Source organism: Corvus moneduloides, chromosome 20 (genome assembly GCF_009650955.1).
Source record: "Corvus moneduloides isolate bCorMon1 chromosome 20, bCorMon1.pri, whole genome shotgun sequence".
NCBI lineage: Eukaryota > Metazoa > Chordata > Aves > Passeriformes > Corvidae > Corvus > Corvus moneduloides.
In genome coordinates this window covers 544,373-562,093 of record NC_045495.1, presented here as the reverse complement: position 1 = coordinate 562,093, position 17,721 = coordinate 544,373, and the positions used below count along the sequence as shown (strand labels likewise).

The following is a 17,721-nucleotide window of genomic DNA, read 5'->3' as shown; positions in this document are numbered from 1 at the left end:
ACTAACCACACTCAGTTGCTCTGATGTCAGTGGTGTCACGTGTCTTTCTTGCCCTGTAGGGCTGCTGTCATGCCCTCCTGTAGGACATGGGGCTGTAAGTGCAGGGGGGAATGATGGATCTCACCCGAAACAGCCCCAAATAAACGTATTAACTCTGTGTAACTGAACAGTTTCCTGAAAGGAAACCCAAGTGCTGGCAAAGAACTTGAAGGTGTCAGGGTTTCTTTCCTCATTGAGGCAAAACGGGACTTTCTTCTATTTTAAGGGGGAGATTTTCTGGAAAAGACATTCAGAGGGTTCCTGTTCCCCTCTCAGCCCGAGGCAGTGTGTGGAGAGCCAAGGCAGCCTGCAGTGCTGGGCAGAAGGAAGCTGCCCCTGTGCTTTGTGGCCACCTTTCTCCTGCATCTGCACTGTGTTACCTGATGCAGGAGGATGAACCCATCACGAGCTGTCATCAAACAGTCCAAATTCTGACTACTTTTATTTTATCACCTTTTGCAGGAAAAATCAGCCAAATGGGCACGAACCCCTCAAAAGGCAGGGATCAACCACAAGCAAAACACCTGTCCTGACACCTCAGGCCATCAAACACATCTGGGTTCGGACAGCCTTGATTGAGAAGGTGCTGGACAAGATTGTGCAGTACATTGTCGATAACTGCAGGTAAGGAAGGTAGCAGAAGCACAGGGATTTGTTGGACTGATGCATTTAGGTATCTGCAACAAGGGATTTCTTCAAAAGTCTTCAGCAAACCCCTGTGATGCAGTCTTCTGGTAAGATGAAAACCAGTTGCACAAGCATTTAGAAAAAAATGTACTTTAGTTTTGCATCATTGACAGTGTCTCAGGCTTACAAAAAAACATTAACACACATTCAGCTTTCCAGAAATCAGCTAAAAACCTAACTTCAAGTATATTAGGTACCCATATTCTAATGGGACCTAGACCTTAGTGGAATAGAAATGTTTTCTAATATGTCATGGGCTGAAAATAATCCTTTGGAACTTTAGGGTGTCAGGGAGGAAAATGCCTTTTGTAGATGAAAGAAAGGAGAATTAGAACAGGAGGAGCTATTGACATAAAACCTTAGGGTTGTGAAAACAGGTTCTTTGAATAATGTTTCGTTTTTAGAAAAATCAAGCTTTGTGTAAAGTGAAAGTCTTCCCTTGCAAAACCCGAGAAGAGCATCAGTGCTTTACGGATGTATTCCACACGGACTCCTTAAGAGGTGAAGACGAGTCCTCTCTCTTCTGTCCTTGCTTCCTGCTGCCCAGCATCAGCTGTGGCTTGCCAAGGAGCAGCTCTTAACTCCTACCCTTCCTGCCCTCCCATAACCCATGATACAGAAGACTTAATGGGGCACACTGAGGACAATCTACCATAAAAAGAGAAAGGAAGGGGGACTCTAAAGCTGGGTGTGGTCCCAGAATGGCAGTTTGCTGGCAGGGGTGCTCTTGTTGTTCTGCACTGGCAGAACATTCTTGTCCATCCAAAGCCAATGTGTCTGAACAAGGATGAGAGCTAAGGGCAGAGCAGCTTATTTTCACAGTACTTTCCAAGTTTGTGTTACTGTTTTCCTTGTCATACATTCATGATGTATCTTGCCACTAAAAGCAAGAGAATGGAAGAAAGGTCTTTGTGCTGTTCAAGCAAACTGTTGCTCTGGGATGTGTAATACCATCTTGGATTTTATGAGCTGTGTGCAGAAGAGACAGAGGGAGGGTTGGCCGCGTCCCAGAGACACAGTTAACAAAAGCATTTTAGTCCACTGCCTCAGTGTCTGCAGATACATGGGTACAAGAGGTTTTAATTTCTTTTCCACATAATCCACAGCAGACACATCAGGAGAGTTTGCTCTCAGTTGTTCCATCGCTGTGTGTTGTAGATGTTCACCTCACTGCCTTCCCCATCTGTTCAGATGTGTTAGGATCAGGTCCTTCACTTCAGGTCTGTGATTCTGAGACCCTGACTTGGTGAATAAAACAAACCTTTTCATAAGGCTTGTTGCCATGCATTTTTGTGACATTACTACTCAAATGCTCCATGTTCACATCCTTCTGCTGTTCTGTCCTGGAAGAGGAGCAGGTGCTTTAGAGTTTGAGCCCCATCTAGTGAACAGACCACAGAGGACAGTGGCATTCAAGAAATGTGGGTGTTTGGATTTTTCAGCTATGTGGTTTTGTAAAGCAGCTTTGCCTGCTGCAGTGGCAAGACTTCGGGGTCATTGCAAGAGCTATTTGTAGTAGTTCATTGTTCTTCATGGTGTTTCAAGATGATTCCTCACAGATGGAAGAGGTGTTTAAGAATGTGTGGATTGTTTTGTCTCTGTGGAAAATGGACAAAATTGCTTTCAGAGAACTATTGTTTGTTCCCATATTGCAGTTCTGCCCAAAGCCCCAGATCAAATATACTGGGTAAACACACTGAGCACACGGCAAGCTCCTGCCCCTCCAGAGCTCAGCTGAAAAATTGGTGAGCCAGAATGAGCATATCGAGAGGAGGTGACTTTCCTGGGATTGCACAGCTGATCAGGGGCAGAATGTACATCCAAAGGAGGGGTGCTGGTCAGCTGGTTAAATGCAGAAGTCTGGAGTGTAGGTTTATTACTTTAGTTGTTCCAGGCTTGTTTTATGCTCCATGGAGACTAGTCAGTGCTGTTGATATAGTTTAGGAAATGATCTATTCAAAAGTTGATCCGTAAAATAGAGTAAATTAATTTCTTACAATATGTTTTAATGGTCTTTAAAAACACTTCAGGACACGCCATGTTGTAAAAGTCTTTTTTACCTGCAAACCCAACACAACACTTCTTCACAGGGTCAGTGGATGGGCCAGTCAAGCTCCATTAGAGCTTCTGGAGGAGATGCTCACATTGGTGATTTCTGGGTAATCCCAGCCACTGTTTTCCCTCTACCTCTCAAATTCAGGGACTATTTGGGATTTGGATTCCTTGGGTCCTGTCTCTGGCTGTTCAGATACACAGTTTTCTTACTGGCCTATTATGTTAGACCTGTAGCTAAACCCAAGCTTTGAAATGGTCTATACCAACGAATATTTTTAACTGGGCTCTAATCTTTTATTCCTAGTAAATATTATGAAAAAGAAGCTTTACTGGCAGATCCTGTTTGTGGCCCAATACTGGCTTCTCTGCTAGGTGAGTTCTTGCAAAGTTACTTTGTATGCTGAAGAAAATAAATAGTCTTAAAGCATTTTGCATTACGACAGTGTTACAAGAAGTGCATTTTATATCTCGTATGTAGTTAACTATTTATAATAGAGCAACATTGAAGATGTTGTTTTGTTGCTTACAAGACCAGAAGAGACTGATCATCTGGTTTTATTAGTAATTATTGATTGGATCAGAAAGCAGAATGGGAATGGATTTTTACCGAATGCTTGCTGGCAGTTTGTAACTGCTCATGCTGCTGTGGCAGGGTATTGTGTCCTACGGGAATACTCTTATACAGCCCTGGGTAATAGGGGTGATACATTATTATGTTGTTGTCTGTGTTGTGGGCTGATCCCGTAGGATTGGTGAGCATTAATATGCACTTGGCTTTAGGAGGGAATCTCACCTTCAGTGCTCAGCCAGCAGGATAGCACTGGGTATGTTTCTGAGCAGACTCAGAAGGTTTCTCCCTTGGTCTCTTTTCCTAGTTGGACCCTGTGCTCTGGAGTACACCAAGCTAAAGACAGCTGACCACTACTGGACAGACCCTTCGGCTGACGAGCTGGTGCAGCGGCACCGGATCCACGGCACCCACGGCCGCCAGGACTCCCCCTCCAAGCGCCCAGCCCTGGGAGTAGGTATTTACTCTGTACCTGTTTCTGAGTTAAGGCACAGGCTGATAATAAAAACAGCCCCATGAGGTAGATACCTGAATCTGGAACAGCCTTTCTTCTCTCTTCTGTAATGGAACCTTTATCACAGATTAGAAGTCCATTTGGGCCACAGTGTCCTCTTTATCTGTATGTAGAAAAATTTGAGATCCAGCACTAAATTCTGTGGCTTGTGACAGTTGTGATCTGATCAGGTAGTTCACAAGAAATTCTGAGCTGCCATGGTCAGGGCTGAGTTACGAGTCCAGGTGATTTCTCTGCAAACTCCCCTGGCTGCACAAGAAGTTGCAGTCCATAGAGAGTGATGTAAATGGTGCAGTTCGTGTGTCCCTGCCCGGCCTGACCTGCCCTGGCTTTGTGTGTAGATCCGGAAGCGCCACTCCAGCGGGAGCACGTCGGAAGATCGCTTTGCTGCTTCGGCGCGGGAGTACGTGGAGTCCCTGCACCAGAACTCCCGGACACACCTTCTCTACGGCAAGAACAACGTCCTGGTGCAGCCGGTGAGTGCGTGGAGTTTTGGGGCTGTGGCTGGAGGAGGCACTGGTGTAGCTGGGGGTGGAGCTCAGACCTGCCAAGCGCTCGCTGCATTCTGTTCTCAGCACAGAGCTGCCTTCTGCTTGGCTCTCCTGTGCTGGGGTAGATTTGACAAGTGACAAATGCTTTCACTGCCTGACCACTGTCAATGAGCAGTGGGCCTGTAGGCAGGAACAAACCTACTGGACTGTATTTCATAAACCAGCTGACTGTATTGTGGTTTTTCCCCTCTTTCTGTAGCAATATTGTATACCAGTACTTCTGCTGTTAGGGTTTCCCTCAGCAGTTCCCAAATACTGCAGCTTTGAAACTTGTGTGGCATAGAAAGACAGGAACATATATTTTATGCAGGTATTTTGTGCACTTGAGTCACCTGGGTTATCTGTCTGTTGCTTCTGTGAACAGAAAGATGACTTGGAGGCAATTCCTGGGTATCTCTCCCTTCATCAGTCAGCAGATAGTTTGACATTAAAGTGGACTCCAAACCAGCTGATGAATGGAACCCTTGGAGATTCAGAACTGGAGAAAAGGTACTCATTGCATTCAGGAAAGATGGGAAGCACTGTGTAACCTGCTGGGGGCACCAGGAAAGGGGAAGGGAAGGGGAAGAGGGAAGCAGAGGTTGTACAGACCTGGTACCACAGTATCAGTGTGGAGAAACCTGCTTTCCTTTGCTGTTTACTTGACTAATAATGTACTTCAATTGACCAAATTTATTAAGCAGTTATTAACTTAGCAGAGTCTTTCTATCAGGTGCTTGGAACTGCAAGCATTCCTGAATATGGAAAAAACAATGTTGCCTGCTCTTTCCTTCCCTTTTAGTGTTTACTGGGACTACGCATTGGTTGTGCCAGTGAGCCAGATTGTCTGCATCCACTGCCATCAGCAACGTAAGCATAACCCTTAGGCGTATATTCCTTTAAAATTCATAAGCAGGAGAGCCACTTGAATGATTGCTTTTCCTCTCTCAGTGTCGGGAACACCTCTGACTAGTTCTGGCCATGTGGGAATGAGTGTTAAAATCCCCAGTCCCAGCTGATAGAGGATGACAACTGCATGAGGCTTTCATAGTTTGCTTGTATCTTGAGTTTCTGTAGGACTGAAGGGCTGGTATCATCCCTAGATCACACTGTGCATTACAGAGGATTATTTATCTACTTAGTGATGATCCCAAATAATATTTACTTAGAGGGTAAGAGCAGAAAATTGAGGCTCTGATGTAACAGTGTGGACTCCCCCTGTCCTCCCTTGCAGCAGAAAGCAGATGGACATTAGTGCTGGTGAGTCAGGATGGGACGCAGAGGCCTCCGCTGCACTTCCCCCAGGGAGGGCACCTCCTCGCCTTCCTGTCCTGTCTGGAGAATGGGCTCCTGCCCCGTGGCCAGCTGGAGCCCCCGCTGTGGTCCCAGCAGGGCAAGGTACTGCTTTTTCTGGTGAGCTCTCGGGTGAGGCTGGTGTTGATATCTCTGCTCCACAGGGTCTGGGCATGGACTTCCAGCTGCTTTATGGTAAAGTAGGAGGCAAAATAACTCCATTAGTCCAATTTGATTCTTACACACATGGTCTATAAAAATTGTTCATACCTCATTACCCCATTGAGCAATGAGCTGGAATCTGCTGTTGCATCAAGATACAAACCCACACAATAGGAGTGAGACTGAGATGGACTGGACAGAGGTGCTGTCAGAGGCTTGGAGTGCCCAGCTCCCATAGATTACGAGAAAAGGCTGGTTTATAGTACACAGAAAAGTAGTGTTAAGTACCCCAAAACCACCAGCTGTATATGACTCCACTGTTTTCTCCCTTACCTCCTCCCAGCATTGAAAGTTGGGAGATTTAAGATGCCACAGGTCTGCAATACTTAGTTTGTTGTACTCTGTTAGTCACTCACAGCTGAATGTATGGAATTATTATTTTCTCTAGGGCAAGGTGTTTCCAAAGCTTCGAAAACGGAACAGCAACAAATCAGTGGACCTGGAGGAGATGCCAGCTGAGGACACATCCACAGACTATGTGTTCAGAATTATTTATCCTGGACACAAGCACGATAACAGTAAGTGCCTTTGTTCTGCTTTGTTTGAAAAAAAACCAAACAAAAAACCAAATCAAACATCTGAGTAAATCTTGAAGTAATATCCTGGGAAATACCTGCAGGTGACAAGCCACGTTTTTGTAAGGGGGTAAAAAACCCAAACCTCTCACAAAATTTCACTAAGAGATAATTGTGATCAACAGGTGCAGCTTAGGTTTCCTTAATGCAGTGAGACTTGTTATCTTAGTGGAAATGGAGTTGAGGTGGAGAATCTTACATTTACACTGTGTTTTACAGAGGAAGTTTTCAAAATACTCCCCTGGGCTTGCAAACTGAGACTGAAACAAAAGATTGCTTGACTAGCCAAGAGCAGTTTTGCTCCTTAAGTGAGGATATTTTTACTGGCCACACTGCTTGCTCATAATGTTGTTATTAGGAAAAAAAACCAACCATAAACTCTTAAAAGTACCCCAAGAACTCCCTGGGCTAAGTTTTCCTGGCTTGGAAGCACAAACTTAACAATGGATAAATAAAGGCCCTTCCAAGGAAACTAAATGAATTCCCGAGCACCAAACCACCTCATGTCATCAGTGAATACAAATTCCTTACATGCAAGAAGGTATTTGAGCTAGTTCTCAAACAGCATGTTCAGTTTTATTACCCTTGGCAAAGAAGCAAGAATTTCCTGGGAAGATCAGACCCTAAAGTTTACAGGGGATTTGGAGTTAACTGCTCATACTGAGACTTACTGCAGCTGAGAAAGCAGGAATCTCCTCTGCAGCCTCCTGACCCCGGGGCCTGGGCCACAGGGCTGGCTGGGCTTTGTCAGGGCTGCCGGGCTGGCACAGGTAAGTCCATGCACACACCAGCAAAGCACCTTGTGCCTTGGCCTGCTGGAGGGGCTGCAGAGCCCGGGCGCTCCTGGGGCAGGAGCTGCAGCTCCTGTGCCAGGCAGGACCTCTGCCTGTCTGCAGGGCCACACACAGCTGGGAGCGAGGGTTTGCTGTCCAGGTGCATCTGGCACAGGTTTCAGAGAAGGGGCCACAGCATTGCTAAGGGCACAGTGAAGGACAGAAGCTAGATGGGAGCCTAGAATTGCCATGGAGCTTTGCTCAAAAGCATACTCAGCTGCTGCAGGCTGGCACTGGGATCTTTCTCCCTTGCTGTGGTGTGCCATATGTGCTCTCACAGCCTGTGCGCACTCAATGCCGGCCTGAGTTTGGTGGAGCATGCTTTGTTTCTGTAAGAAACTCAGTTTTCACAGCCGTTTACAGGAGCTCGTGCCCTCGAGCAGAAGGCAGGATTCAGGTCCTTTGTCTTTGCTGACCATGTCCTTTTGAGCTTTCCCACAGAATTGAGTTCTTTCTTCTTATGCTCCTCTTTCACTATTTTCTTTGAGCAGTAACTATTAACTACCACCACTTAGCTGCCAGCCGCTCTACCTCTGTTGACGATGATGAGGAGGAGGAAGATAAGCTACACGCAATGCTATCAATGATCTGCTCTCGGAACCTCACAGCTCCTAATAGGATGAAAGGTTTTTATCCTCCTCCCTCTGTGTCCCAGAGCTCTCTTGCAGCTCCTTCCACTGATGCATACAACAGTGTTGGCATTATTACAGGGAAAGGCATTTCACTCAGGCCACGAGATCTGGAGATGGAGGTGACTGTGCAGAGAGGCTGGGAATGGGCTCACAGCCTGTGGGGAGTGGGAACTTCCCTCTTCCCTCTCCCTTGGTGTGTGTGCTGCTGAGCAGCAAACCTCCTCTCCTCTGGGGCTTTCTGCCCCACCTCCATAAAGGCTGGATACTAGAGCAGGCTCTCAGGAGAGAAGGAGGGGGTGTAACAGCTTTGTGATCTCCCTGTAAGGTAGCAGAGTATGCAGAGAAGGCTGTGTGGAGATGCAGTGCCGGTCTGGGGTTGGTGCTTTCATTCCACTTGCATCCATAGGCTGGATGGGCTTCAGAGGATCAGCTGTGAGCTCTGCCACCCCCCCACAAATTTGTCATCTATTTCTTTTCTTTAAAAAGTTCATATTATTTAAGTTGATATTCTCAAGATGTGTGCGCACTTGGGATCCAGTAGTTTAGCTCTGAATTCTGAGAAGTCCTTGCTTTCTCTTATACCCTGGACCGGTGGGACTGACTGCAAGAGACAATAATAGCCCTGCATCTCTGTACAATGCCGAAGTTCTGGGTTACACAGGGTATCGACAGGTGTTCAGGGAGAGCCTCCTCAATTCTTCTAGGCTGCCCACACACTTATCCCAAGGGAGCAGCCCCTGGACATTGATAAAGCCCAGCCCAAGTTAATACAGAGTTCTTGGAAGGCATGGACAGAAAGAAGTTCCAAAAATAGCGTTTCCCTTGAAAAAATATGCTGTTTTAGGAAGTTTCAGGGTGTCCTAATTGATCATGCCTGGATACGGGCAAAAATGGGAAGGAGAACGTTTAACTGCCATGTACACATTAAGCATAAGGAACACAATTTAGTCTTTAGTCAGCTGACAGAAATGTAAGTTATGCACTAGAATGGCTGTCAGGTGTCTGCTTTTGCTTATTTTTTCTTGAAGGGGATGGTAGAGTGAGGGATGTGTCTGGGAATAGCCTGGCTGGGCTGCTGTCTCTCCAGCAGCCCCATCCCATAATGACAACACTGTTGTAGCAGGTTTGCCAGCCATCTGCTTTGACATTTTGCAACATGCTTGACTTTTGCATGTAGCTGAAGTTACAGATAACACCACTACAATTAAATAAAAGATGCTGTTCACTCTAATTCTTCACTAATTCAGGTACCTTTCATCTGAATCTTTAGGTTCTGTGGGGTTCTTTCCTTGTTTCTCTAAAAAACAGAATAAAAAATTAAAACTGAAAAACCCACTTTTCCTGTCTATAGAGGGGAGGCAAAAACTAATGATGTAAAAATGTTTATCCAGTGGTTTTTATTTGAACCCAATAAGAAGCTGCAATAAAGACTGGGTCGTTCAGCTCCTTCCTGAAGAATTAAGGTGAAGAGCATTTTTGCATCACACTTTGTTTTGTGAAATGAAACACACATGACTGCTTCCGCATGAGCCTGTGCTTTTTCTGTTAACAAATGGGTTTACTTCACTCCTCCCTCACCTCTGCCCACTTTCTAACAGGCACTCCTAAAATGCTTTGTGCTACCTTGATGTAAAATGCATGAGATGGTTTGGAATTGCCCCCACCACCACTCAACAAATACCTGTTTTAAAAGCACGGCCCAGGGGACTGAATTTTGCTTGTAACTGTTAATTTAGTGGCATACTTTATGCATACATTATTGTATTTGCCTTAATTTTAATCATGGGTGAGCTGAAAGGCCAGTTATTTATTATAAACCAAAAACCCCACAAGCTCAAATGCCAGCTGGGAAGGCTGAAGAGCTGAAGCCAAGCTTTCTGAAGGGAGCTGCTGATTTTTTTGCGTTGCCTTTCCTGAAGCTGGTTAAAAAGGCAAATAGATTTGGTGGAGCAGGGATAACTCCAGAAGCTGCATTGTACTGTTGGATCACATACTCCTGTGTAGAGTATCCTTTTATAAATACAGTATGGACATTAGCAGGACTGGAACTGTCCTTTTGTGCTAAATATTTTAGGATCTGGTTCTGAGGGGGAAAGAAGCATCTTCTGAAAGTAACTGACTCAGTTTGTCTTAATTTCTTTCATGCTCCAACTTTCACTCTGGCTGGACTAGCAGTTCCATGGCTGATTCCAGGAACTGCAAAATGAAATTCTGAGGCCTGAATGAAATAGAAGGTTGGGCTAGATGATCTCTTCTGGCCATAAATAACATTTCCATAGTATTACACAAGGACCATTTAGTTGTTCCTGCAGCACCCTTTTCTCTATTCTCTTGAAACATGAACTGGGATGTGCATGGGCAAGAGAGGGGCAAATGGTGAAGGGGTTTGGCTTCCTGGGAAGGGACCCTGCACAGCATGCAGCGGGTCCAGAGCAGTGATTCTGAGGATGCTGCTCTCCTGTTTTTAGAATCCAGGTTCAGAGCCTGTTGAGAAGTGAAGCATGAACCATCAGGATGCACAGAAGGAAGAGGGGGAGAGAAGGGAAAAGGCTGATGTCCTTCTGTCTTGTTTGGTTTTTCCACAGACACCAGTGAGATGATAGAGATGCAAGGCTTTGGGGCAAACCTGCTGTCATGGCAGCTGGAGCACTGCAGCCAGGGCTCCTCCTGTATCTCCTGTTCCACGGGCAGCTCTCCCTACGACATTCCCAGCTGCTGCAACTGCATCCATGACCGGTGAGCAAGCTGTGCAGAGAGCTTACCCAGGGACTGTGTGCATGCCACAGGTAAAAGCAGGAAGGTTTTAGTGGTTGCAGCACTCAAGACAAAGAGTAACAATTTTCAAGTAACCATTTTCAAGTAGTTTCTAACATAAAAATTGAAGTTAGGCAGCAAGAAATTTAGTTTATTAAAACTAACCTATTAAACTATGCTCAGGTCACATTTTGATAGAACAGTTGCTTCCAGTTCTTTTGTCTAGTGTAAAATACTTTAGCTCTGGAAACGTTATCTTTAACAAGTCATTAACAATTGAATGAAGGGCAGCAGTTCAGTTTGACACAGACCTTTACAGTGCACCTGCAGCAAGTTGGGGCTGTGTGTGCCAGGGGAGAATCTGTCTGGGGCCAAAATGTTGGTGGGGGAAATGCTTTAAAAGTGTAGTTTGTTATTACTGTGTCCTTTAACTAAATAAGTCTTGGTGCAGAGAAAATTGCTGTGTGTAGGACGCAGGGATCAGCATGAAATTCCTGATGCTCTCTGTCCTCATGACCTGCTATTGTCCTGTTGATGCCTCTCCACAGAACTCCACTAAAGATGTTGTGTGAAAGCATGAAGAGGCAGATAATTTCCAGAGCCTTTTATGGATGTAAGTGAAGCTTCTTATATCTGGCCCATGTGGTGTCCATATGCTTATCTAAACAACATGGGATGTTTGGCTTAGAAAGCAGTCTGACCCCAAATTCAGGGCAGTAGAGGGGATGTGACTCCAGTGTCAGTACTGTGAGTTTTGTGCTGGCAGTGGGAGGAGTGATGCACAGTGAAGACAGAATGTGGTTTTACATGGCAGCGTAATGCAGAGCTTGGACATTGCTGGTCTCTGTCAGATCTGTTTAATCTTTGCTGTGATCCCCCATTCTCACGCGGCGCAGTGCGAGCTCAGTTCAGGCAGGACTGTCCTGGGGGTCCCCAGGCTGCCCTCAGGCAGGGCTGTGTGGCTGAGCTGCTCCCTCGGTGTCCCCGCAGGGCTGGCGCACTGCCGGCACCTGTCCACGGTGCGCACGCACCTCTCGGCGCTGGTCAACCACAGCATCGTCCCCCCCGACAGACCCGCCAGCGCCGCCGCCGGCCTCACCAAGGAGGTCTGGAGCAAGTACCAGAAGGACAAGAAGGTCAGTAACACATCCCCTTTGTGTCTGGTGCACGGGCTCCACACGCTGCTGCACTGGGCAGGGAATCACCTGGAATGGGCCCCAAGAAATGTTAAAGGTGTTGGACCACAAGGTCGCTTCTCAGCTAGTGAGAGTGAGTCGGTTCTTACAGTCTCATCTCTTCTTTGCTTCTCTGATGACGGCAAAGATATAAATTAATATCAAAGCAACTGATCTATTAGATTGTTTTCATGGAGGGCATGACAGCTTATATTAGACTGGATTTGAGCTAAGGCCCTAAAGGCTTGAATCAAGCTGCAGACTTTATTTAGTGCCCTGCATGCATTTCAGTGTCTCTGTACTCGGTGTGAAGTGACTCTGAGTGTAGCTGAGTTAAATACAGATGTATTGCCTTCAACACCTCTTTCTCCTGGCCGCTGTAGAACTACAAGGAACTGGAATTACTAAGAAGAGTTTACTATGGTGGGGTCCAGCATGAGATACGGAAGGAAGTGTGGCCGTTCTTGTTAGGTCACTACAAATTTGGCATGGCCAAGAAGGAGATGGACCAGGTAGGCACAGCTTCCGTGGAATCTGAGTTACATTTGCAGAGTTTGTTTTCTGGATAGCAACCGTTGGTCTTTATTACTGTTTAATATTCCCAAGGGAAAAGCACTACTGAAAACATTAGCAACACATGCAAGCAGAGGGGGTTTGATACCATGTTTTAATGTCTGAAAGTCACTAAAATGGGAGTTCTTTCTTTCTTGAAGTCAGGGGACCTGCATTCAGCTCTCCTTGTGGCATGCATGTGCCCTGAGCACACCCTGTGTCCACAAATTTGTTGCTTATAAAATGGGGAAACACTGACATTTGGGAATTTTACTCAGTGCTGTCACTGGTTGCAGTGACAGCACTGTTCTCCCTGACTGAGAGAATGGGATGTTCTCCCCTGCAGAGCCACAGGACTGCAGCAGGACCCTGCCCTGTGGGGAAGGTCTGGATTGTGTATGGTGGTAAAACATTGCTTTTCTGTGACATCACCCAAATGTTGGCTGAGCTGGATAGAACAGTAATGAGGTGTGCCCTGGAATATAATTAACACATTAATCTGCTTTTCAGTTAGTGTTATTGCCAGGGAGGTAGCACTCATGCAGTAGCTGATTCTGTTCTGGATTAAATTGATAAGGAGTGGTTTATATATCAAAACATTTGGCATTTGCTGACTCCCAATTACTTTATATGCCAGGGGGTAATTTATATCCCTGTGAGCACCTGCAGAGCAGAAGGGCAGCCTGACCTCGAGCCTTGCCATGGGCAAATCAGTGTCTTGCAAATGGGGCACTTTATAAGCAGCTCTCTTTTTACTAAATATTGCTGTGGCAATTTTAGTTGTTTGCTTCCCAATAATCTTTAAAAGCCAGTTCTGAACGCAGATGGAGAAGTAGAGCCCTTCACTGTTCAAACTGGGTCACAGTCCAGACTCTTCCCTCCCTGAATCCAGTCATCGTAGTAGATTATAGATTTTCTGGCTGTAGTGTGTACATCAGGAACTGCTCCATTCTTTTTTATCTCAGATTTTCAAGAAAGGCAAGATATTGGAGGTTTCTTGCATAGATTGCATTTTGCTGTCTCTGATCTCCACAGGTATATGAACCACCAGATTTATGATGCATGTTTAGAAATAGAAGGTATGTCTGGAACTGAACCAAAGGACCCAGGTGCTTAGTTTTTAGAGTGGGAGATGTGAAGCCATCTCTCATGGATGCTAGCCCCAGCTTCAAAGGTAATGTGTATAGCTAGAACACAGGAGATTTGACAAGATAAATACTGGAGTCTGTATGATAGGAATTACAGTAAATTCATACAGAGATGTTTCAAGATAGAAAAGATCTGATTTGCAGAACACAGGCTCCTAAAGAAGATTTTTCTCCCTGAGTTTGTACCCTACTAATCCAGGGGTGCTCCACACTTAACCTGGAATTGTAATGAGCTACTCAACACCAGTAGTAAACAAGAGTGATGACTGACTCCTCAAAGGAATGGGCTGTTGGAGACTGAAGCTTTACACTGAGTGTAGGAGTCTGTTAAATGAGTGACATGAAAACAGCCCTAACACCTGCATGTATAGGAAACGCATTGTGTCCCTAACTGAAGTCATTGCAGGTGATTTATCATCTTTGCTTTCTGATAGTATTTTTGCACTCCCAGATGTGGCTGTCCTCCAGCCCTCCACTAACTGTTGTATTTTATGATTTATGACTCGACAGCTACCTCAAGTGACAAATAGCCTGCAGCTCTTAGCATGAACGCTCGGGTAGCAGCTCAGCCAGCGGAGCGCGGAACCAGGAGCCAGCTCACGATTGTGGTTTCTCTTCAGCTCTTGACAAGTGACAGAGTAGTAAAATTGCTACATGTCCCTTAATAGCTCAAGGGGGATTCTGTGGCTGTCTTTCAAAAGAGAAAGCCACCAGTGGCAAAGATCTGTTTTATTCCTGTGGTGCCCAGTGCAGGAGGACTGGCCATGCACAGTGCAGCCACAGGACGGGCTGTGCGAGCTGGGATTCCAGAGTGTCTCCCAGGATCTGACTCTGCACAGGCTGGTGTCTATAAACCTCTGACCTGGAATTCTTTGCAAGGGCTACGTTAGTGTTGGAACAGAGGAGCTGGAAGGAGGTGTGATGAAATCAGGGATGATGCAGTTAGAGGTGGCACTCACTCCATAGATTGCATCTGACTTCTGTGTGAGGTTTCACATGACATCTTCTGTTCTGTGTCACTGTCACAATGCTGTTGATAGTGTATACGCCTGCTTATATGGATCCTTTCTGGTGCCTGCAGTGTTATTAATTCCCTGCAGTTAATACCCAACACCTGACTACTTCTCTCCAGTCACAGGGATGTGCTGCTGCAGCAGGAGGGCCTCGGCATCCTTTGGGCTTTTCAGTCTGAGACCCTGCACCTGCCTTTGACCTCTTCCTCCTGTTTCCTGCCAGTGCCAGTGCCTTTTGGCAAGGAGGGCAGTGTCTCAGGACGTGTTTCTGTCTGCAGGTGGACGCAGACATTGCTCTGAGGTACCAGAAGGTGATGGCTGAGTGGAAGGCCTGTGAGGTCATTGTGAAGCAGCGAGAGAAGGAGTCGCATTCGGCCACGCTGGCCAAGTTTTCGTCAGGCAGCAGCATCGACAGCCACGTCCAGCGGCTCATCCACAGGGACTCCACCATCAGCAATGATGTAGGTACTCCCTTCCCACTCACCATCTGGAGTGGGCAGTGCGCTCAGCATTTGCAGAGGTGCAGCCCCAGGAGGCAGAGATGGAGATTAGCACAGCTCCTGAACTCTGGGCAGAGGTTACAGCTGTGGTGCCTCCACGTTAAGAGTGAAGAGCAGCTCTGAATTTTGGGTAGTCTAGAGCTGTTCTTAAGCAGGACATGCCTAAGGGGCTCTGAGGTTCCCCTACAAAGGAAGATCCCCTGTCAGCAGAGGAAGAGCTCTCCTGATCTCTTCCTCGTAGGTCCTTTAGTCAGATCCAGCAGAGAGGAAATGACCACTACTACTGAAGTGTGTGTTTGGTTCTGCATGTCCCAGGTGTTTATATCTGTGGATGAAACGGACTCAGTGGAACAGGACCCCAAAGGGCAGGAGGACCCCGCGCTGACGGCGGTGCCAGCCCCGGCAGCCGTGGAGTTCGACTCGCCCGACTCGGGGCTGCCGTCCTCCAGGAACTACTCGGTGGCCTCGGGCATCCTGTCCAGCATTGACGACGGGCAGAGCGGCTCCTTTGAGGAGGGGGCCGAGGAAGAAGCTGGCACTGAGGTGGGAAGGACTGAGCCAGGCACACCCCACGTGCAGAGAGCCAAGCCAGGGGTGCTGCAGTCCCAGGACTCTGTCTCAGAGGAGCAGCTGTGTTCCCAGGTGGATTATTTAATGGATGTCGCTTCTGTCTGCGCTGCGTCCTACACAGTAGGTCACACCTGAAGTACCATCATCTCTCTTGTTGCTTTCTGAGCAAACACTGGTACTTTTTCAGATAGGATTTAATGAGAGAGAATCCCAAATTAGAACTACACCTGGTGGGATGGTAACTGAGCATTTTTGCATCCAAATCTTTCTGTCTGGATTTTGAGCTAGATTGGAAATAAGGCAGCAAGAAACATTCGGGTGTTTTTCTTAAGCAGGAGGGCAAGACAAACAATGTGGTACAATTCTAGTGTTACTTAAATCAAGCTAAAACCCCCATCTAACCAAACTGAACCACAACCTAAATGTAGATTCAGGGTGCCACCACCTCTGTTACTCTTGCTGTCACACAGCAGCATAGTTTATGCTTCTCTCTGCTGAAGTTATTTAGCTGAAAATAACCATTTGGAAATAGGACAGGCTTGGCACATTCCCCAGTGAAAACAAATGTGGTTTACCTGGCATTTTTGACAGTAATTGAGTATTTCGATGCCCTCATCTGCTTAGAGTATAATTGTACTGTTTCTGGTTTGGTGATTCTCAGTGCAAATCTGCACAGGGTCCTGGGAATGCTGTGAACTTGGCAGATCTAACTCAAACTTCTCTGTTCTAGATAGAGTTATTGGACACTGTTGCCTTAAATTTGCACAGAATTGATAAAGATGTCCAGAGATGTGACCGGAATTACTGGTATTTTACTGCTGAGAACCTGGAGAAACTCCGAAATGTCATGTGCAGGTAATGAGCTTGTAAACACAACTACTTTCACATTTCTGTCACAATCCATAAACCATAAACTATAATAAAATGCAAATAACAGTCAATAAGGATTCTCACTAATGAATTTTAAAAAACTTGGCAGAAGGAGGAGCAGGCAGGATGGCAGGTTAGAACATGGGTCCAAGTTTGGAATGCAGATTTGAGAAGATTTCTCAAGAGACCGACCCTATTTTAGAGAACTGTTCTCTGAATGTACTCTGAGGTTTGGGTTTCTCCTGATCAGGATGATGCTTCCATGCTCTGAGGGCATGCTGTAAAGGTGACAGTGCCTGTGCCCAGAGACAGTGCTGAGGGACACGTGTAAGTAGACAGAAAGTCTGTATCTACAAATCCAGCCCAAATCAAACCAGTGTCTGACCACTGACAGCAGCTGGAAACAATAGAAAGTTGTTTTCCCATCTGGGAATGCAAATTGCCATGAAGGTGGTTCAGCTACACACACTTAAAGCAGAAAGTGTCATGGACTTTGAGACTTGGAAAAGATAGCAAAATCCCACTTAGGGCAGAAGACAAAAGCCAAAAGCCCAGGTTTTTTCCATAGACTGCTGGGCATTTGTCAGCTGTTTTTTCCCAAACCACTGAGATGCAAGGCATGTGTGTGAGGGTTGGCCTCTTTATCCAGGCAGCAAACAGTAAAGGGCTGTGAAATATTCTGGGAAGTGTCAGAAGGTTCTGAGACTCACACCTCCAGCAGCTGCTTAGGATTTGATCTCACATATGGAATCAGCCTTCAATACAAGGATTTCTTCTTTCCACAGCTATGTCTGGGAGCACCTAGAAGTTGGTTATGTCCAAGGCATGTGTGACCTCCTGGCTCCTTTGATGGTTATTCTTGACAATGGTAGGAAGGGTTTTCCTTTGGGATATGTTGGTATCCTTAGTGTGGTCTTTCCTTAGAAACGCTATTTCAGAAGGAGTTGTCTGCATTAACCAGGGCTGAGTCACCAGCAAAATCAAACCTGTGACTCCTGGTTCATGTTTTCTCCACCTGTGGCTGTTGAGACAGATAACATTTACTTTACCCAAGTTAGTAAAATTACTGTGTTCTGGCAGTTGCTGACACTGAAAAGTCAACTGCAGGCTGGATTCTTTGACACATAACTAATAAAAATGGTCCAGAGTCAGGAACCAACCTCTCTTTCATCTAAATCCTGGGATTAAGAG

The 17,721-nt window shown here is 46.1% G+C and overlaps 1 protein-coding gene across 7 annotated transcripts in view; it reads left to right on the top strand.

Moving 5' to 3' along the window:
- SGSM2 (small G protein signaling modulator 2) overlaps positions 1–17,721 on the top strand; it is a 39,672-nt gene that overhangs the window by 17,725 nt on the left and 4,226 nt on the right. For 2 of the 7 annotated variants that reach the window (XM_032129518.1, XM_032129514.1), the window contains exons 4-20: positions 502–663; positions 3,086–3,153; positions 3,657–3,802; positions 4,205–4,339; positions 4,779–4,903; positions 5,196–5,263; positions 5,628–5,791; positions 6,297–6,426; positions 7,808–7,942; positions 10,534–10,684; positions 11,251–11,315; positions 11,693–11,838; positions 12,261–12,389; positions 14,869–15,051; positions 15,406–15,780; positions 16,391–16,515; positions 17,316–17,398. In XM_032129518.1, coding sequence (XP_031985409.1) covers positions 502–663; positions 3,086–3,153; positions 3,657–3,802; positions 4,205–4,339; positions 4,779–4,903; positions 5,196–5,263; positions 5,628–5,791; positions 6,297–6,426; positions 7,808–7,942; positions 10,534–10,684; positions 11,251–11,315; positions 11,693–11,838; positions 12,261–12,389; positions 14,869–15,051; positions 15,406–15,780; positions 16,391–16,515; positions 17,316–17,398 — 2,390 coding nt within the window. The remainder of the gene's footprint in view (positions 1–501; positions 664–3,085; positions 3,154–3,656; positions 3,803–4,204; positions 4,340–4,778; positions 4,904–5,195; positions 5,264–5,627; positions 5,792–6,296; positions 6,427–7,807; positions 7,943–10,533; positions 10,685–11,250; positions 11,316–11,692; positions 11,839–12,260; positions 12,390–14,868; positions 15,052–15,405; positions 15,781–16,390; positions 16,516–17,315; positions 17,399–17,721) is intronic. The other 5 variants (XM_032129515.1, XM_032129516.1, XM_032129517.1 and 2 more) reach the window with 5 other exon arrangements.